Source organism: Pecten maximus, chromosome 14 (genome assembly GCF_902652985.1).
Source record: "Pecten maximus chromosome 14, xPecMax1.1, whole genome shotgun sequence".
Taxonomy (NCBI): domain Eukaryota; kingdom Metazoa; phylum Mollusca; class Bivalvia; order Pectinida; family Pectinidae; genus Pecten; species Pecten maximus.
This window is the reverse complement of record NC_047028.1, coordinates 15,622,083-15,644,582: the sequence shown is the minus strand read 5'-3', so window position 1 is coordinate 15,644,582 and position 22,500 is coordinate 15,622,083. Positions and strand designations below refer to the sequence as shown.

Sequence of the window (22,500 nt, the reverse complement as noted above, 5' to 3'; positions counted from 1 at the left end):
CACCTTTCCATGGTACCTGTATATTCTGACACCTTTCCATGGTACCTGTAGATACTGACACCTTTTCCAAGGTACCTGTATATCTGCTGATTCTGTCTCTTGTCCTTTACTAAAGTATCATGGTATGGATTATGTACCAAGCCACATATTTGCACCTGGAGATAATGTATAATCCAAGGGGAGGTAACTGTAGGAAGATTCACACATAATATGAGGAAATACCTGTAGGGTATTAGTTAAGGTTATCAGTCAGATTGCCATATTTTAGTGTCTATTTTTGACCTTCGGTCACATTTGAACTGACCTGTGATAGCGGAAATAATAAACCTTTCATCTCCCACAATGGAGAGATAGGCTGACCCACTGAGGAAATGGATCAGTCCATTCTGTCCTTGTGGGGTATAGACAAGTGTCCAGCCATGATTTGTTGTCCTATATCTGTTTAGACACTGGTCAGTGCTATCATGGAGTAAGTTTACACACATCTTCAACATGGAGGTCACTGTGCAGGTAAGTTACTTACATGTCCCTGATTTACCTGTAATGGGAGGGGACAGAATGGGATATAGGGAAAACAGTTGTATGAGCTTCTACCAGATTCCACAGAAATTTACGTTGTACATGCCAATTGAAGCATAGGGATCGGGGATAGGGGGTTTCCCAATTCATTATCCTAACAAGGTGTATTAGTAGGAAAGATATGGACATTTCGACTCGGGGTTTTTATAGAGGCAACCTATAGCAGATCCTGACTGAGCTAAACACCAAGTCCTGGTCTGGTCGGTGTATAACAGCTAGCTGAATGTCAATTGAAAAAAAAAAAAATGTTATAAAATTCTATCGTTTACACACTTGTATAGTAGAAGCTGTGAACCCAAAATCATATTAACACTGTACATTAGTTTATAGATCCCAACATACAAACATTATCAGTGGTAGGAAAAAACTTAACTGTTCTCTCACTAGTTGCCATGGATGATGAAAATTTGTAAAACTGGTGGCCCAGTTTTCACTGATAGTATAAAATGACAGCTGATATTTCCAGCATCAATTCTACATATTCCTCATTTACATATTATGTAGCACCTATATATATATAGTATATATGTTTCTCTGTGTGATCCAAGTCGTATCCCAATCACCCAGAACTTCCTCCTACCAACCCAATCAAACTGTAGTCTGAGATACGATCAGATCATTTGTGTTTTGTGCCGTATTTTCAGTCACATGATTGTATATCAGCGGGTCCATACATATTTAATCGGCAGTATGTCGCTGTGTGGATTTTAAGTCCGTAGAACTTATCCATAGTTCTGACAGCCTCCTGTCAGTTTTATAAGAAACCTCACGTGTAATCTATTTCACGCCGTTATCGAGTGTTCGATTTTGTTTTAATGTTTTGTATGACGATGTTAAAATGTTGATCCACACATGGTCTGTTGGGTTGTAATCACTCGCTACATATCACTCCATTATAATCTCCTAAAAATCTACGTTCTTTTCTGTCTTTCAGTTCTCAGATGATATATATTCCTCATGAGGAGGAGACCTCTGATAACTCTTTAAAAAAATTAAGATAATTTAACTTTGAAATTGGTATTGTCCTATTGTTGTAGAGATTTTAATACTGATTAAGTAAAATCCATTTGAAAATTTTAAAAATCTTAAGATATACGAAACAGCAAGTCTTACAAATTTACATTTTTGTTGCTATTTTTTTAAATTCCATTATGTTTCTGAAAAAGTGATACTGTACCAGAATAAGTATAATTTGTGCTTAAAAAACACAAGGCAGGTTTGCTAAAAAAATTCTTACCGTGACAAATTTCCATGTGAAAACTCTGAGGTGTGTGTTATAGATACAGTCATACTTATATGAGATAAAATATGGTAATAGTCAAAGGAAACTTGAACAATTACAAAATAGCCATCATATGTAACCTCAGATGATTCATTTATAATATTTAGAAACTTCTTAGCTTTTTAACATTATAGAATATATCACTAATCAGCTGTCAATTTACTGGTTTAAATCTGTAAACTGCAATTTAATAAGTAATGTTTTCAAAGTCATTTGGGCCACCGACATATATTTCCTCATTGGAAAGTGATCCTCGATCTTAAAAAAAATAGTTGTTTTTCAGATTTATCCTCATCAACTCCAGCTGGGATTTCCAATAGAAACACTTCTATTGTTTTAAAGAGATTTTCTTTAACTTTATGATTGGCCATTACTTCTCTCTTGTAAAGAGAAAATTCAAACCAGGTTGGTTCACCTGAAGATAAAGGTGTGTTATACAGGTGTGTTATACAGGTGCGTTGTACCTGTTGGTGTTACCTGTGCATACCTAGACAGGTAGTGTTAAAGCATGTGCAGAAAATCTCACTTTCCAAAAGTAAACACCGATATGGCGCGACTTCTAGATCTGTGGTTATATACACAGTATGTTTTAAAAGTTTCTTGGTAGTTTCTGTCCCCTGACAAAGAACTACTTATCAATGTGTCATCTGTCTCCAGGTAAAAAAAATTCTTGTATCCTGTATGAGATTGTTTGCTATCACTTAGTTTTAGTTAACGAATCAGACATGTCATTTTTGAACACCCACTCATTAAATCTTGACAACAGAAGATTTTTTGGTAGAAATCTAAACCTTTCAAAGCCTTGTTTCTGTTGAGCACACACAGGAAATTAACACAGAATTTTATGCTGATCATGCTTGACTCACTAACGCAAGTCTATCAAATTCAAATGGTTCATAACTGGTGTTAATCCCTGTGATCAGGTGAGTTTTACTCTTATATTAGGTAAGGTGACGCTGCTGTATTAGGAAGATGACGTATAGTATCCCTCCCTGTGGTCAGATGAGGTTTTACTCCTGTATGAGGAAGGTGGTGTATAGTATCCCTCCCTGTGGTCAGATGAGGTTTTACTCCTGTATGAGGAAGGTGACGTATAGTATCCCTCCCTGTGGTCAGATGAGGTTTTACTTCTGTATGAGATAGATGGTGTATAGTATCCCTCCCTGTGGTCAGATGAGGTTTTACTCCTGTATGAGGAAGGTGGTGTATAGTATCCCTCCCTGTGGTCAGATGAGGTTTTACTCCTGTATGAGGAAGGTGACATATAGTATCCCTCCCTGTGGTCAGATGAGGTTTTACTCCTGTATGAGGAAGATGGTGTATGGTATCCCTCCCTGTGGTCTGGGGACAGGATATTGAAAATGATAAGACTGTTGACACACAACCCCTTTTATGTTAACTCAGTGATCCCCAGGGGACAATATAGCCAGGTCATAAAGCTAAAAGGGAGCAAACTCATGCTTGTCATCTGGAGAAGCTAGAGGACTGTGGCTAGTAATAGTGGTCAGGGAGGAGACAAAACTGACATCTGTTGATGGACACATTCCAGAAAGATGAAGATTTATGGATGTTGGGGCTTTAAGCTTGGTCATGGTATCATCAACCATCCCCCCACCCCTCATTAATTCCCTCATCTTACATATAAACCCCCTACCCTCATCCCACGCTCCAGTTACCAACTCCCAAATTAAACTCAACAAGTATCAGAACAGGCATGACCCAACTGCTACACACTGGTGATTCTGGTCAGTCTGATCTGGTTAAGGACATGTGTCCTTGTTTGTGGTCTATGTGTATTAGCTGGACAATAACTTGTGTGATTAATACAACCCCTAATGGTCTTTATTTTCTATGTGGTACAGTGTCCTGACAACCTATAGGTACTCTTTATATACAGGCAACCTTAACGTACATGCCCTTAGTAGACAGGTCTATATACAGATGTCCTTTATAAACAGGCAGCCTTAACGTACATGCCCTTAGTAGACAGGTCTATATACAGATGTCCTTTATATACAGGCAGCCTTAAAGTACATGCCCTGAGTAGACAGGTCTATATACAGTTGTCCTTTAATTAATAGCAGGCGTTTTGTATAGAGGTATAGGCTGGGTACTAATCTTTAATACAAGACTGATAGCTATAAGGGATGTATATTAGGACATGTTGGTGAGATATTATGTTGTTACAGTTACATTTATTCATTATTGGAATACTCTGCCATAAGACTTTAGTGTAGTTAAGTTCCCACTTCCTCTAGAGGACAACATTGCTCAATTTATACAAGTCTGTCTGTGGGCCACAAGAAGCTACAAAGGGGCGGAGCAACAGCACAGACCGATCAATACCAACAACCTATAAATCTCTTCATTATGAAATCCAAAATAACACTGGCCTTGCGTACATCTAGTTCAGTTCCCAGAAAATTAAAAATAATTTACATATCTGGTTCCCTCGATCGTACATTTAAAAGTCAGGGTCACTTTTTTCTCTGTTATATTCTGTTCATTTTCATCTAATTTGAATTTCAAAAGGTACTATATCTTTAGAAATTTAAATTTAAATATTCTTGATCACAAAAAGTGAGTTAAAGTCGAGTGATTCATCTGGTTTCCAGGTAATTCTATAGGAGGTCTATTTACTTAACCAATCAAAGTTCAACATGTTGTGTAAAGAAATTTGAAATAATGATATAGAAAGATACATGATAAATTTAATTCAAACCTGCTTGAAATCAATTAACTTTTAAAATAGATTAGAAGATTGTGATAAATCTCTAATAAGGTTTTCTTTGTATATCTTATTAAAGAATAGTATGGTATTAATGATCTCTTAACCTAGGCTTAAATGGAGTAAACGCAAAACTAAATGGAAAATCTATATATTCATTTTAGAATTTGATGTTAAAGTACAGTCCAACTGCTTTAGAGAAAAGCTTTCTGTACCTTCCACCTGTCTATAGCTAGTCAAAGCTGTCTAAAGGACAACTAGTCTGCAAAAGTCAAACCTAGAGTCAAACCTGCCTTAGATACCACCTGTCTATAACTACAGTGGAATCAGCCTTACAAACCATATGTTAGACAAGATCCTGAATCAGTTTTCTTTGATTTCAACCTGTCTATAAAGCCCACCTGTCTATAACTACAGTCAAACCTGCCTTAGAGACCACCTGTCCATAACTACAGTCAAACCTGCCTTAGAGACCACCTGTCTATAACTACAGTCAAACCTGCCTTAGAGACCACCTGTCTATAACTACAGTCAAACCTTGCATAGAGATCACCTGTCTATAACTACAGTCAAACCTGCCTTAGAGACCACCTGTCTATAACTACAGTCAAACCTAGTCAAACCTGTCTTAGAGACCACCTGTCTATAACTACAGTCAAACCTGTTTTTAGAGACCACCTGTCTATAACTATAGTCAAACCTGCCTTAGAGACCACCTGTCTATAACTACAGTCAAACCTGCCTTAGAGACCACCTGTCTATAACTACAGTCAAACCTGCCTTAGAGACCATATGTTAGATAAGATCCTGAATCAGTTTTCTTTGATTTCAACCTGTCTATAAAGCCCACTTGTCTATAAATATGACCATTTCCTTTAGACAGTGATTATAGCCAGGGGTGAATACATGTCGAGGTGATAGAAATATTAAATACCAAATATTATTTGATATCAATCCAAATATACCTGTCCCTTTCCCAGTAGTGGTGTAATCCATATGTTATACTGGCAGTGTATGTAAATTGAAAGTTGGTGATTACAAGTTGTACAGATAACTGTATGGTAGCCCTAGGAGTCTCTCGGGGTGAGCTGGGGCCAGGTTTGACAGACACACAGACAGTATCACACATGTGTGACCGCACACACACACTAACAGTGGGGGAAGCCATATTGAAATTAGAATCTTGGGACTTTTTTGTTGAGAATACAAACGACACAGCTACCACCACCACCGCATGGTTGAGTAAGTCGTGGCTGTGGCGGTGTATAGCAGGCCGTGGGCTCAGTGTGTCGGTGAGGAGCAGACCAGACTACATGTGTTTCCCTGTGTCTCTGTATACAGTCTGACCCTCGTGGTGGCAGTCGTGTTATATATAGGTGCTGGACACACTGAAACCTAAAGAGATTTTGAACAGTTTTTATTCATTGAGGCTTGTTAATAATGACACACTGTTATTCGGGGAGACTAGTGTCCTACAGGCTTTATCAACACTCTACGCAAAATGTAAAGGTGAGCACACAGATTTGATTATTTTTACCTGTTCATCTTGCCTATCAGTGTTCGTTAGTGCAGGTGTTACAGGAGTAAGTGACGATGGCAAGGTTAGGGGGGCTTTGTCCGTGTACCATACAATGGCGACATGACAACACTCACTATCAAGTCGACTGATACTAGAACCACAGCTAATTAGTTTTTCCTAGAGCGTAGTGTCATTTTATGGTGTTTCTATCTATGCTACCAAAAATCAATGACAGAAAATTAATCCGGCCAGGCAAGCATGCTTATCAATATATTTATATATATACACTGTACAGCAGTGATATCATTGCAGGAAAACCCACCGAATATACTATGAAAATATCTTCCTATATAAGCTTTAAAGAAACGAGCAACACATTATTGATAATGATTTTTTTATGATGGTTTGACTGTCGTGGTCTGCCAAACAGCACACATATCAGCCAAGCAGTTCAGTCTGTGGACTGACACCTCACAGGCTTATAAGGTAAGGAATCTTATATCATAGGTAGATTATTGATAAATTCAAAAACTGTATGGAATCTTATATGAAAGATGGCACAATTGTTTAAATTAAGAAAGATTTTAAAACATTCGGAGAAATAAAATACTAAAGGGTGTTTCATGACGTAGAAACAGATGTTTTGAGAACTGAGATTCTTAGCAAGTTAGAGATATGATAGAAATGTTTGAGGTTGAAGATGAGGACATTTCCATGAGGATGTGGGAGTTTGAGGTTGAAGATGAGGATGTGGGAGTTTGAGGTTGACAATGTAAAGGTTGTGGGAATTTGAGATTGATCAGGAATGCAGGAGTTTGAGGATGAGGATGTGGAAATTTGAGGATGAGGATGTGGGAGTTTGAGGATGTTGGGATTCGAGGATGAGGATGTGGGGATTTGAGGATGAGGATGAAGATGTGGGAGTTTGATGATGTTGGGATTTGAGGATGAGGATGTGGGGATTTGAGGATGTGGGGATTTGAGGATGAGGATGTGGGGATTTGAGAATGAGGATGGATATGTGGGAGTTTCGAGATGAGGATGGAGATGTGGGGATTTGAGTATGAAGATGTTGGAGTTTGAGGATGAGGATGTGGGAGTTTGGGGATGTTGGGATTTGAGGAGAGAGGAGACTTGGGAGGTAAGATTGAGAATGTTGAAGGATGTTGAAAGTTTAGGATAACAATATTTGAGGACGTAAAAGGTTACAGATGATGATGTTGAGGATGCGAGCGCTCTTTAAGCCAAAATATTTTAAATACGCCCAAGACAGGTAGGTTTGAGACTGAAATTAGTGAAATGTCAATGAAATTGAAATTTTGACACTAAATTAATTTCTCTGAATAAGTAAGCCTTTAATAAGTTATGATAGAGAGATCATTGAAATGGGCTCCAATTTTCTGTAAAGAACATTCGAGAAACCCAGGCCACATGATTTTTGGATCGAGATCGAGGTTCTAACTGTTGGAAATTTGGTCAGACAGTAGCTTAAGGACAGGAAGAGATATGTATTCAGTAGAATGTACGTTTATTGTCGGATGTATTTAGGATAACACAGATCTTTTAAAAGTAAAATAGATATGGAATGTTGATATTTATTTACTCGTAATGTTCATCGGTTAGCCAGTTATCTGATTGTGGTATACATCTTTAGAGGCGATAGACGAGGTCACTGTTAACATTACTCAACAAGTTTTCTAGCGAGTGAATAAATATTAACTAATGTTTGTCAATAAATAATGCATGCAATCTAAACGACAACAATTGACTCGTGTTAAAAGCTAAGAGCTTGCGAGATGTAGAGGCCGGCGATATATACTGTGGTGAACATGGACACGGCCCGCTGATGGAATCAAGCTTCTATTGGATTATGATGAAGTCAGCCATTAGTAAAGTGAAACAGATGATTACCTATTGTCTGCCCACTTAGTACGGTCTGTAGAAGTGCATTTATTCCATTGTCACTTGTGAACGTCTGCACTTACGACAAACACAGACCCATTGCTTATGTCGTCAGGAAACTTGCAATATTGAACACCTCATTGCACAGATCTCGTCTGATAGACAGTCCGGAAAAGTTCAATAATATTAGAAGTTCTATTTTATTTATGGTCTGATTAGAAGGTTGTGAACCTGTATGATAAAAAATTAACGGGTCACACCTTTATGTTATTAATCATCTTATCTTAAAATGTATTATTATATATCAGCTGTTATTGTATCTGTGAAATGTAAATTTTAGTCATAAATGATTATGGTAATATAAATATTAGTTAATCGTAACTATGTAATATAAATATCAATTATCATGATTATGTAATATAGATTTGATCATAAATTATGTAATATAAATATTTAAAGTTATTATAACAATGTTATTCAAATTTTAATTATCGTTGCTATGTAAAATTAATATTAGTTAATTGTAACTATGTAATATATATTGATTACCATAACTATGTAATATAATTAGATCATGGTAACTATATGAAACACAAATACTAGTTGATTGTCCATACATAAATGTAATATAAAAATTAGTCATATCTACGTGATATTAATGTAATGTAAGTGTTACTTGTTGTAAAATCTGTAATATAGATATTACATAATTAATATGTAAAGTTATTAGTTATTGTAGCCATGGTATAAAAGATATTAGAAGCCGTACGTTTATAAAGATAAAAAGTCCTATCTTTACATTAGATGGGTTATTATACCTTTGGAACATTAACATGTAAAGTAGGTGTCATACACTAGAACAGATGGAATATATTATGTAAAATGTTGATGGTAATCAGTGTAGGTACACCTGAGGCGTCCTCACCTGACGAGGCTGTGACGTAGCGTTAGCTCCTCCACCTGTAGGTTACCACAGCTTCACTCTAAAGTGTAGTACTCCTTACCTGTAGTCCTCGTTACCTGTAGTTCTATTTAAGACGTTTACACCATTGCTATTCATTGCATTCAGTTTAAACATTTACATTTGATTTGAATTTTGTTTTACCTTTAGTGGGAACCTTTAGAAATCCAATCACAGGTATTATGTCTATCTGTTGTTGATGTCTGGGCATATCTTAACCTAGTTTACAAAGAGTCTGTTATGTGAACAAACCCATTAATTACATACTGACATATATGTTTTAACCAAGTAAGTGTCTGACCAGTCTTTGTCGATATATTTTTCTCCTCTATTAAGTATGCATATCATTTGGTTTACTCTCTAGTAAGATGTCTATAGCATAGAAGTGGATTTATGAAAGAATGATGAAAGCTGAAAAATTTATTCAAAATTATTGAAGACTGATATATTTTTGTTCGGAATATGGTGATGACGAGTGTATCAATATTGATAACAGAAATAGGAATTGGAATTCCTGAGACAATATATCCCTTAGAGAAGTGTTGGGATATATTATGGTTAAAAGTGCATCATTTACAAATTGCAACCTGTAATTCTAAAATGTCTGCCATCCAGCCATGTGGCAAAGTGTATCAATCATGCATGGATTCCGTCTAATTTTCAGTAATTATTTCAGACAGTTATCATTGAAGGTCGTACTATTGTGTTTTATTGTAATTAATATCGTATTGTTTTTGCGTTTGTGCCGTGTGCCGACACATCTAGTGACTTGGCTAGGAGATCACATCAACACATGAGAATACGGTTTGAATTAATTTGAAAGAATTCCATGGCTGTTGAATTATTGATAGAACTTTTACGATTTCCTGTCATAAAATGTGAAAACCCCATTGATTAGTAGCAGAAAGTTTTCCATTGAAGTATTATGGTCTTGTATAAAAGGCTTTTCTATTCATTTTAGCTAGGAGTTTAAAAAAACTGGTTCTTCGATGAATATCACCATGCAGGGTTAATGATCTAGAATAGAAACGACTGCATTTTACCTTATTATGACAATTTGTTTCTTCTCATCAAATATTCCTCTGTGCATAGATTATCAGATTCTGTATATTGGTGAAATCTTGCTCCTATTTTACTTGCTGAAAATAGATTATATATTAATTGGCAGATTATCTTCATTTGTAAAATATTGCTTCTTATCACTCACAGAAAATAATAGGTTACATATTTTTCAGTTGGAATTTTCATTCAAAAAGCTAGATTGCATCTTTATTTTCTGATAATATTAAATTGGTGTAAATGATGAAGTTCAATCTGATTTTATTTACTCTAAAAATACTCTAAAAACTTTAATTTTCAGATCATATTTGAATGTGAAATAAGTTTTACTCTCACAAATGAGATTGAATATTGAATTTCCATATCATGTTTCTGGGTGGAGTGTAAACTGTATACGGGTAGATATTGGGTGACCAGAATACCAGTCTTTAATATCTGGTTTGTCAGAGTGATGCTACCAGGAATACGAACAAGCCAACATGTGTTATGACACATACTCAGGCCTATAATTGTTCAGGATATTGTCGGCAGATCTGCTCAACATCATAAGGTTTGCATGTTGCGAAAAACACCAGTATTTAATGGGAGTTTCAGGGGAGCTGTGTTTTTTGATAACCTGGTATTGGTAGTTATCAGAAAGGTGGATCAGTCTGCTTCACTAGACAATACACATGATGGTGGTATTTGGTGAAATTTTACAGCGAAATAAAAAGTGTTTAATTGCTAAGGCCACCCCTAATGCAGAAAGCGGTTGAAGGATGGTAGTCTAGCCACACTATTACATTAATGAAAATTACGTTTTATGTGGAAAAGTTGGTGAGGCATCTGACCCACGAGGTATCGAGGTATTGTGATGGCTTGTTAAGTGCCAAGTAGAGGAGTAGAACTGGATTTGTCTGCGTGACAAAATAGGACTCAGTATTGAGTTGTCTGACATATAAATTGAACTGAATTTGTCTGCCAAGTCAAAGTGGAATTGGATTTGTCTACCGCACAGTAAAAAAAAAACCTTTAATTTGTCTACCAAATAGAATAGGGCTAAATTTGTAAGATTTGTCTCCTAAGTATGATTTGTCTCCTAAGTAAGATTTGTCTCCTAAGTAAGATTTGTCTCCTAAGTAAGATTTGTCTCCTAAGTAAGATTTGTCTTCCAAAGTTGGACTTCTTAGATTTTGTCCTCAAGATGCTAGAACAGAATTTGTCAGACAAAAATATGTGATATTGGATTTGTCTTTTCCAGACAAAATAGAATGTGGTTTTTCTCCAAAGAAATAGGACTCTCACCATTATCACAACCAAATGTTTAAGTGTCGGTACTGCTGTGAGGGACCCTAGGGTGCTGTGTAGTGTTGTACCTAAAGTTAGGGGCAGGTACTGCTGTGAGGGTCCCCTAGGGTGCTGTGTAGTGTTGTACCTAAAGTTAGGGGACAGGTACTGCTGTGAGGGTCCCCAGGGAGTTGTGTAGTGTTGTACCTAAAGTTAGGGGCAGGTACTGCTGTGGGGGTCCCCAGGGAGCTGTGTAGTGTAGTACCTAAAGTTTGGGGCAGGTACTGCTGTGAGGGACCCTAGGGTGCTGTGTAGTGTTGTACCTAAAGTTAGGGGCAGGTACTGCTGTGAGGGACCCTAGGGTGCTGTGTAGTGTTGCACCTAAAGTTAGGGACAGGTACTGCTGTGAGGGACCCTAGGGTGCTGTGTAGTGTTGTACCTAAAGTTAGGGACAGGTACTGCTGTGAGGGACCCTAGGGTGCTGTGTAGTGTTGTACCTAAAGTTAGGGACAGGTACTGCTGTGAGGGTCCCCAGGGAGCTATGTAGTGTAGTACCTAAAGTTAGGGACAGGTACTGCTGTGAGGGTCCCCAGGGAGCTGTGTAGTGTAGTACCTAAAGTTAGGGGCAGTTACTGCTGTGAGGGTCCCCAGGGAGCTGTGTAGAGTTGTACCTAAAGTTTGGGGCAGGTAAGGGTCCCCAGGGAGCTTTGTAGTGTAGTACCTAAAGATAGGGGCAGGTACTGCTGTGAGGGTCCCCAGGGAGCTGTGTAGTTCTGTACTTTAGGGTAGTAGGCCCAACACTACTGTGGTAATCCCAAGGGAGCCAGGTAGTTATAGCTAGTTAGCAGCTCCCCAGGGTGCTACAGGAGACATGCAGTGTTTCGAAGAGAAACAGTTTTATCACCTCTGATCACCAGACATGCAAAATAGCAAGACCACTACTGCAAATGTAAAGCAGTTTGAATTTGCATTTATACAATAAAACTTGGCTACGCTTGTGTGGGCCCAGTCTGGCGGTAAAGAAAGTGAACATGTATGGATGAGGTCCAACAGTATGGATGGGAAATGAAATACACCGACAAGGATACAAGTATCTTTCGACTTAATTTTCCCACTTTAGTAGCTTGTCTGCCAGAGCTCACTTCCTACATGGAGTTAACTGGATCCTTCCATAGACATCACTTCTGTCCCCAACTACGGGATTTTTTTTCTCCAACCCCTGAACTCCACCAGTCACAACCAGTAAAGTTTACCTGTCTAAAGTTTGTCCCAGAGATTGGTTGTCCTCTCCCTAAAATTCTATCCCTGGAGGATACCTCCACCACACCACCAAGAGCAACTTGATATTAGTCTTCATTTCCCACACATATGAATTTTATAATAGATTATGTGTTTGATCTCACATGAAGGAATTTCCACTGTGAGAAATTCCCTCTATCCACCAGACATTAAGATATATATATATGGGAAATACTAAGAAGAGCAATGGGATGCTAGTTTTTACCTATTTTAGTAAATACCAATATAAGACTATAATCTTTGGCAGTTAACTGAAGTTTTCTGTTTTTAGAGACTGATTGGCCCAAAGTCCTTCTAGCATTTCACAGAGCTCTGAAATGTAAAGCTGTGAAGGACCAACTTAATAAGAAATGCTTTCGAGGGGAAACAGAACATTTGACATGAAATCTTCTCGGGGTATCACATTAGGAGATCTTTGTGGAGGCAGTGACTGGAAAGTACATCCATCACTCCCCTGTCTATAAACTATGCACCTGTCATGTCATATTCAACCAATACATAGTAAGATATAAACCATGCATGGTTTGGTTTTAACTCAACAAGATTATCATTAAAGTATTCCATTCTTTATCTCATCAATCTGTCTATATATCATCGTATGTCTCTTCATCTTTCGGTCCTTTATATTCTCACTTTCTCCTTCCTCATTTCTCTATATGTTCAATCTATGTTTCTGCCTCTCTGTCATTCATTTCTATTTATCCGTTGATCAACTCCCTCTCTCAAGCCTATCACCTGTATCTCTATCACCTACACAAATTCCCTATCTCTGTACCTGTCCTTTATCTCTATTCCTCTCCCTCGTTCCATATTTCTCCTCTCTTTCTATCTCTGCACCATTGTCTCTACTACCTTCTATCTTTATCTGTGTTCCTTATTTCAATCCTCCCTTTTCCCCTTTCCCCCTGCTCTCCTTTAGAAGTTTCTAGACACTGCACCTAAATGTTGCCCTGAAATAGTGACTTGTCATCACTTTCTGTGTGTAAATACCCTGTCATCACTTCTCGTGTGTACGTGTGAATACCCTGTCATCACTTCTCGTGTGTACGTGTGAATACCCTGTCATCACTTCTTGTGTGTACGTGTGAATACCCTGTCATCACTTCTCTGTGTGTACGTGTGAATACCCTGTCATCACTGTGTACGTGTGAATACCCTGTCATCACTTCTCGTGTGTACGTGTGAATACCCTGTCATCACTTCTCATGTGTACGTGTGAATACCCTGTCATCACTTCTCGTGTGTACCTGTGAATACCCTGTCATCACTTCTCGTGTGTACCTGTGAATACCCTGTCATACTTCGTGTGTACCTGTGAATACCCTGTCATCACTTTTCGTGTGTACCTGTGAATACCCTGTCATCACTTCTCGTGTGTACCTGTGAATACCCTGTCATCACTTGTCGTGTGTACGTGTGAATACCCTGTCATCACTTGTCGTGTGTCCATGTGAATACCCAGTCATCACTTCTCATGTGTACGTGTGAATACCCTGTCATCACTTCTCGTGTGTACGTGTGAATACCCTGTCATCACTTCTCGTGTGTACGTGTGAATACCCTGTCATCACTGCCCATGTTTGCTCATGAGTAGCCTGATTGTGTCGTGAAGTTGGTAATGTCTTTGTACCAGGAGAAGTCTGTCCCGCACTACCCTCTGTGGTCAGGAATATCTAATCCACGGCATACAATGGCGGAGATCATGTCGCTAAGGAAGTCTTTAGATCCACTTTGAAAGTGATTACAGATATTAGAGAGTGGGCTTACAGCCTGCATCAGCTGTTCATTTTATGTACAGCTACCACAAAAGATCTATATTTTCTGTGAAGCATAGCAACATGCAGCCATTTGCAGGGCTTTCTCTTGATAAATGGTTTATCCTAATGAATATGTTTTGACGGGCTTATCTCAGGGTTTTAAACTTTGTAAGCAAGAAAGCTTTCAAGAAAATAAGTGACTAAGATTGCCTGCCAAAAGGATACAAATTGATCGAGTGTTAGGCGAAGGGTGTTTTTTGGGCATCACAAACTGATCGAAGACTTTGGTGGGGTGTTTAACCCTCTGGCCTTTTTCATGCCACAAACGCAAGTTAGTGGGTACAGGAGAGTTGAAAGTTAATCATAGGGAGACAATAGTCACATCCATGTATTTTAAACTTAATGCTAGTTTTTAAACAATTTTTAGCTTGTATGTCTGAACATTATTTTAAAGTATAAATCCTTGCATGAAGTGGAAAAGCAGTTCTAACATATTCAATCAAAGTGTTTTTCACTTGAAAAGAAAATTTCACCAGACTTTTACAAAGATATGTGGTTTTAAGTGACTGTTAGGGACAGAAACTGCAGGTTGATATACAACACATTCGTGGGAGTGGATATGTCAAACTTTCTAACCAGATGTTATCCCTTCCTCGACAACCAGGCAGTGGTAGGGGCCACACTAAACACTGTGGGAATGTAGACCCAAAATTATATAATGGGGGCCACCTTTAATTTTTTTATATGGGTGTTGTCTTAAAATGTCATGTTGAAATTTGTTTGCATTGACATTTATATATAACTGTGCTGATATTAGGCTGTATAATAGTTTTCAAACTTCAACATTTTAATCATATTTCAGTTATTTATAAAATCAAAATATTCATTGTCGGGACAATAAAGAAAATTTCTGTAGTCATTTAAAATTTTCACCAGACAGCAATTATTGTCTATGTAAATCGAAATGGTATGTAAAATGTAAAAACTTCGGTTCTAAAATACATGCCAACTGATCTGATATGCCCCATTATACAAGTTACATTCAAATTTTGAAAATTCATGATGCATGCGGGCACATATTCAAATTCTGAAATTGAAAATTCATCTTGAGGGATTTGATTGGCATGCACGACTATAATTATTCCCTGAACCAAATGCAGCACAAGGGCCGAAGACATTTTCATTTTTTGACTGCATTCAGTAATTTTTTGTGTTGTCTAATCAGACACTATTTACTGCTAGTCTGTCCATTAAAAGTTACATCATTGCATTAGAGATGATTAAACAAACTGGTCTGTTTGGATCAGGTTTTCTACAGGATTATGCAAATGAAATGTTTCCATGGTTTTTTCACAGGATTGTCATCTCTGTTCATTGTCCTACCTCCTTAGTACTCACTCGGGGTCGCGTGAGTCACGTCTTGTCTGTGTGTCTCCCGCTGGGCACATGTACTGTCTGTCTCACCTTTAAAGGGCTCCAGGAAAGTGAGAACAATCTCTGAATTTGAGCAGAATGTGCAGATAGACTGTTAATCGTGTGTACAGGTTTATAATCTTACAGTGGGCTATGATACTTAAGTTCTACAGGATCTATAAAACCCGTTCTCTACATTATGTAAGATCACGTTCAATGCTTTGTACCTTACTGATTTGTTTGACTTAGTAGGGCGGTGCAAATCATTTTGCTGTAAATGAATGAGCATTGCTTTGCCTTTTTGTACCTGTCGTTTTAATATTGTACAGGTAATGTGTGTATGCACATCAAATAACCACGTAGGTTGATCGGCTTGTTTATGCCGTCTTCCATTTTCTTATCAATCTTAGGAGTCTTTATTTAAGCAACGAGCAGGATGTTTTCTCAGTTGGTTACAAGATTGACAGGGAAATGTTCTGAAAATTTGATTTGTACTTTTTGTGTCGTAGAATGATTGATTGTGTTGTGTCAGTGTTATGGTGTAGTAGCCGAGGGACTCCAGACTAATCACCACCGCACACATCTATATTTGCTCTCCAAATCAAAGTTGAAGATTACTTTCAAGGGAGATAACTTGGAATGGAACTGCTTAATTTGAAAAAGTTATAAACTGGGATTACGTAATATATTGCTCGTTCAACCTAGTAAGTGAAAGTTTCAAAACTATAGATTATTTTATATAAAAATCAGACGTTAAAAGATCCTTGTTTTAAGTATTTGAAATAGACAACATGTAATTTGACCCTTTTCATGCTAAACTTTCTTGAAATGAGATCAGTTATACAACATTTGGAGATTTTGTTGTTTTTAAAATGTATATACAGTAAAGTTGGTAATATTTGTGGGAAATTTAATTTAGCTATAATCGCAGTCATTTAATATAGCGCAAATATTTATGTACACAAACAAAGTGTTTAAAAGTGTTTAATGTGAAAAGTGTACAAGACTTGGTTTAGTGATCTGTGAACTAGATCTGTCTAAGATAACTGAGAAGTATTAGCCCCGTGAAATTTTATACCTCTTATGATATAGGTGATTGTATGGTTTGGATTGACTTCTCTCGACCAACATATGATTTTCAACTACAAATGATAATCTAAATGATTGTATAGACATTGACAATTTTGTAATTTTTTCCTTTATTTTGGATAAATGAAATATTATACATATATCTAAGGGAGGCAACAAAAAGGTCACATATGACAGATGGTCTCTTAACTCAGGTTCTGGTAACTAGTATAGTATTAATAGTATTAATAACATTGGGAGGGGAAAACAGTGTCACATATAAGAGGGAATCACTTAAGGCAGGTGGTCACTAAGGCAGGTGGTCACTAAGGCAGGTTTGACTGTATTGACATTATAATGAGCCTGGGAATGTCACCCCAGTAGTGATATTGACTCGTACCGGACTCAGCTGTGGAGGAGTGTAAGGGCTCTCGTTCAATCTCCAGTGGAGGCATCAAAATAAATATAATTTGAAATAATCTTTGAAACAGTAATTTAAATACATTGACATTCATTATAATGAGCATGGTAATACTGACATTCATTGTTATATACTACTGGGTTGTGTAACACAGGTGTATAACCTGTCTATAGTTGGTGACTGAACTTATAGCACTTATAGGTCTACACAGTCTGGGTTCAGGGAGTGATGATGATTTCTTCACCCTGACTGAGGTACAGAAAGTGACTTTGATTCCCTCATCCTGACTTAGGTACAGAAAGTGACTACGGATTTTCTCAACCTGACTTGGATACAGACAGTGACTTCGACTTGCTCATCCTGACTTTGTCAAAAAAAAAATACTTCCTACTTTCGCCTCCTCAGCCCTCTTTCTACTAACCTTCACCCTGGGGAAAGTAGGTGGGTGGGGCACCCTCGCAGCTACATACTCCCCCCCCCCCCCCCCCTCCCCCTCCCTGTTGTCCCCTCCCAACTCCCTACTACCTATATGCTTCTTGCAAACATTTGCTTATCTCATTAAAATTATGGGGGTGAAGGGTATGTGGATATGAATGTTTGTGGCATAGAGTGTAAGCTAAGAAAGGCCTGTGTCTCTAGCACTGTCTTACTCAATCAAGCACTGCTTATATTTCCACTGTTTTACTGCAGGAACTTGACAGATGAAAAGGAAGGCTGGGGGTCGGTTTCACTTCTTATCTGATAAATGCTTGCTAGTGAGGGGAGTAGAAATGACAAAAACAGGCTGCTTATTGCCGAAACTATGCCAGTAGGAGGCCAAGTATCAGAAATTCCTTTGCCTGCCCCCATCCCTCCCCCCATCCCTCCCCCCATCTCATTTCCATCCTGGAAGGCTGTAGAGCAATATAAGTATGCAAGAAAAAAAAACCTTTCTACTATTGGTGGTGACGGTACCTTTCTCCTGTGGCCATTATGCATATGCTCCTGCCCAGCCAACACATGCAATGCTTGCGCTGCCATGAAGTAAGTTTAATTGTGAAGTGTTGAGCGTAGGCATTAGTGGAAGGATTGTATGTCCTATGGTAATACAGGATATATGGTAGTGCTAGGATCACACACCAATCTCTCCAGAGGCTGCTCCTCAAATGTGCTGGAGGTGAATTTTTGTTAAATTTTTAGTATCAATTTTCACTCTGGATTTCTATGTATTTTGTGAACAAGCTTTTCTGCACGATGTAAGGTGAGGATTTGAGTATGTTGTATATAAATAGTTTGTTTATCACCATCATCTACAATTATTGAAAGAAATTACATAATATTGCATCCCTCCAATTTTTCGGAATTTCTTTTTATTAATAATGATATGGGGAGATCGATCTACATATCCCTATACATATATAGGTTCTAGGAATTTCAACAAAAACAGGAGACAGTATCGGTATAGGGGAAAGTTTAGTCAATAATTGAGGAAGAATTACTGCTCCGAGTGTCGGGACTGTGTTATGTCAGTTTGTACTTAGAAAATAAGATTGCCTGTTCACACTATGGGGAGAAATTAACCCGAGGAATCCTAATCTTATCAGATGTGGGGATCAACTCAACCCTCTAGGCACGGTGTTACAGGGAGTCCCAGGAAAGGTGCTCATGTTTTTGTAAATGATTTTGCCTTTTCTCCCCACTGGGTACGACACACACTCCACTAAAATCTTGATTGGATTGAGAGCCGAGTTGTTCTAGGAAGCTGTTCCTCTGGCAGATCGTCTGGGAGAAACTTCACTCCAAACATGCTTTATTACATTAAATGTTGTATTCACAACGCCATCCCACTAATAAAACAATCTTTTGTGTGTCGGAAAGAGATGTTAGACTTTCTTTTACCATGGATGAGAGTTCTTACAACTGTTTTGGAGAGAGGTTTCATCAGCTGATAGGAATGCCTAAAAGTGTTAGGGACATTGACAAACAGTTTACGAGAACTGTAAATGCTGAGAGTGACAAACAGTTTACGAGAACTGTAAATGCTTAGAGAAACATATCAAGTTTGTATAGAGAAAAAAAAAAAAACATGGAACTTGTTGTGAAAGTCAAAGACAAGAAATAGACGTGAATTGATATATATATATATATATATTTGGATTTGATTTTTTTGTAAGATATTGATAAACAATGAGAAGCCACCATTTTTCTCGGTCTGTATCCAAGTAAAGTTTACAAACATGGGAAAAATAAGATAGATGTTTTCTGTTAAGATTTACCATAGATTAATGTTGATAAAAAGATATGGAGTGTATGGATGTTTAGATCATTTCTATATTCAATATATGGATAATAAAAACAAAAAAAATGTATGGTATTCATATAGCTGATTTGGTCTTTATTCTATTTAAATTTAATTCAAACAAAAATTAGCTCTGATATAATCACAAGTGCTTTTTGATGCTAAAGTACGAACAATTTTGAAATAATAAGATATTTAACTGCTGTACACCAAACAAGATGTTGAGTTGGAACTCTTGTATCAGAGAAGTAATTATCAAATGTAAAGAGAGCCTTTGTTTGGTTAAAAACTCATATTTCTGGTTTGCGATGTTCAATAATTACACTTTCATGTTTGAAAGAAAAGTTCCCTTTTTGGTTTTCCCTGTTAACATGTGGGAAATTTACAGGTAATTTTTGTGATTTATAATTTGGAAATATTTAATTCCAACACCAATCTTGTTATTAGAATGATGGACAGTTTGAATGACAATATCTGTTTCTCTTAAAACTAAGCTCAATTATTTTGTAAGATATCCTCGAACCATTTATTTCTTGTATCTATTAAGATATATAATCCTTGCAGTGAAATAGATTACTTAACAAAGAAATAAGATTTCTTAATACAATGTCTTAAGTTACATTACAATCTATTTGGTATCTATTTGTATTACAGTTTGAAAAAAAAATTTAAATGTTTAATTATTATTGCATGTTTTCTCAAAATCTTGTCTCTTTCTGTCATTGCAGGTTTTCCTGAAACTGTGGGAGATAGAACTACACCATACATCGCCATCTTGCTTCGTTCACGATATTTAAACATCGGAGCCTCCTATATTTCCCGGCATTTGTACATCTCCAAGTGTCTACATATTAATTCCATTGATTCTTGGATTTTTTAAAGTTCGTGTTACCTTTCCTGGAATTATTCACTTCCGGGGAAGTTGTTTTGTTATCGTAGCCAGAGACTAGCGTATTTATACATACGCATTTGTGTGAGACATTTAATATATAGTTATAATTGTTTATATTTGTATTCATTTAATATTAAGTATTCTTGTTAATTATATTGATGAGAAAGTACAAGAAGAAATATTTGTGAATTTTTCGTGATAATATTTTTTACGAAATATTTAAAAAAAGACTTTGTAATATTTGTAACAAACAAAATACAACCAACGTCTTTCATATTTACGGAGCATCTTTTTTCCGGGGAATTCTCGGCGTTTCTATGTATTAGTTGATTTTGTTATGGCCATGGTGAATACGATGCTGAATCTGTCATCTGCTGTGAAGGACTCGAGGTGGCTTACACTTGAAGTCTGCCGGGAATATCAGCGCAACAAATGTTCGCGAACAGAAAATGAGTGCAAATTTGCACACCCTCCGCCCCATGTTGAAGTCCAAAATGGTCGTGTGACGGCTTGCTTCGATTCTATAAAGGTAGGACAATTTTCTTTCTATTATTTTTGTCATTTTTTAGTTGTGTCTTTGTATCCTAGATTTATTTCCATTTTAACAGTTCCCCTTCACTAGATTTATTTTTATTTTAACCATTCCCCTTTAATAGATGTATTTCCATTTTAACTGTTCCCCTTTAATAGATGTATTTCCATTTAAACTGTTCCCCTTTAATAGATGTATTTCCATTTTAACTGTTCCCCTTTAATAGATGTATTTCCATTTTAACCGATCCCCTTCAATAGATTTATTTCCGTTTTAACCGATCCCCTTCAATAGATTTATTTCCGTTTTAACCGATCCCCTTCAATGGATTTATTTCCATTTTAACCGATCCCCTTCAATGGATTTATTTCCGTTTTAACCGATCCCCTTCAATAGATTTATTTCCGTTTTAACCGATCCCCTTCAATGGATTTATTTCCGTTTTAACCGATCCCCTTCAATAGATTTATTTCCGTTTTAACCGATCCCCTGCAATGGATTTATTTCCGTTTTAACCGATCCCCTTCAATGGATTTATTTCCGTTTTAACCGATCCCCTTCAATGGATTTATTTCCGTTTTAACCGATCCCCTTCAATGGATTTATTTCCGTTTTAACCGATCCCCTTCAATGGATTTATTTCCGTTTTAACCGATCCCCTTCAATAGATTTATTTCCGTTTTAACCGATCCCCTGCAATGGATTTATTTCCGTTTTAACCGATCCCCTTCAATGGATTTATTTCCGTTTTAACCGATCCCCTTCAATGGATTTATTTCCGTTTTAACCGATCCCCTTCAATGGATTTATTTCCGTTTTAACCGATCCCCTTCAATAGATTTATTTCCGTTTTAACCGATCCCCTGCAATGGATTTATTTCCGTTTTAACCGATCCCCTTCAATGGATTTATTTCCGTTTTAACCGATCCCCTTCAATGGATTTATTTCCGTTTTAACCGATCCCCTTCAATGGATTTATTTCCGTTTTAACCGATCCCCTTCAATAGATTTATTTCCGTTTTAACCGATCCCCTGCAATGGATTTATTTCCGTTTTAACCGATCCCCTTCAATAGATGTATTTCCGTTTTAACCGATCCCCTTCAATAGATTTATTTCTGTTTTAACCGATCCCCTGCAATAGATTTATTTCCATTTTAACCGTTCCCTTTCAATAGATTTATTTCCATTTTAACCGTTCCCTTTCAATAGATTTATTTCCAATTTAACCGTTCTTCTGCAATATATTTATTTCCGTTTTAACTGTTCCCCTTCCGTTTATTTATTTCCGTTTTAACCGTTCCCGTTCAATATATTTATTTCCTTTTAAGTGTTCCCCTTCCGTTTATTTATTTCCGTTTTAAGTGTTCCCCTTCCGTTTATTTATTTCCGTTTTAACCGTTCCCGTTCAATATATTTATTTCCATTTTAAGTGTTCCCCTTCCGTTTATTTATTTCCGTTTTAAGTGTTCCCGTTCCGTTTATTTATTTCCGTTTTAACCGTTCCCGTTCAATATATTTATTTCCTTTTAAGTGTTCCCCTT

At 37.1% G+C, this 22,500-nt stretch overlaps 1 protein-coding gene across 16 annotated transcripts in view; it reads left to right on the top strand.

The window, feature by feature from the left end:
- The window catches only part of LOC117341986 (muscleblind-like protein 3), a 178,784-nt gene that overhangs the window by 53,408 nt on the left and 102,876 nt on the right, over nt 1–22,500 (top strand). For 13 of the 16 annotated variants that reach the window (XR_004535727.1, XR_004535726.1, XM_033903913.1 and 10 more), the window contains one exon: nt 20,261–20,953. Coding sequence is in view for 14 of the 16 variants with exons in the window: in XM_033903913.1 (XP_033759804.1) it covers nt 20,762–20,953 (192 nt within the window). In the remaining 2 variants the exon portion in view is untranslated. Of the gene's footprint in view, nt 1–447; nt 511–5,768; nt 6,099–18,193; nt 18,278–20,260; nt 20,954–22,500 lie in introns of those variants that run through there. The other 3 variants (XM_033903905.1, XM_033903903.1, XM_033903906.1) reach the window with 3 other exon arrangements.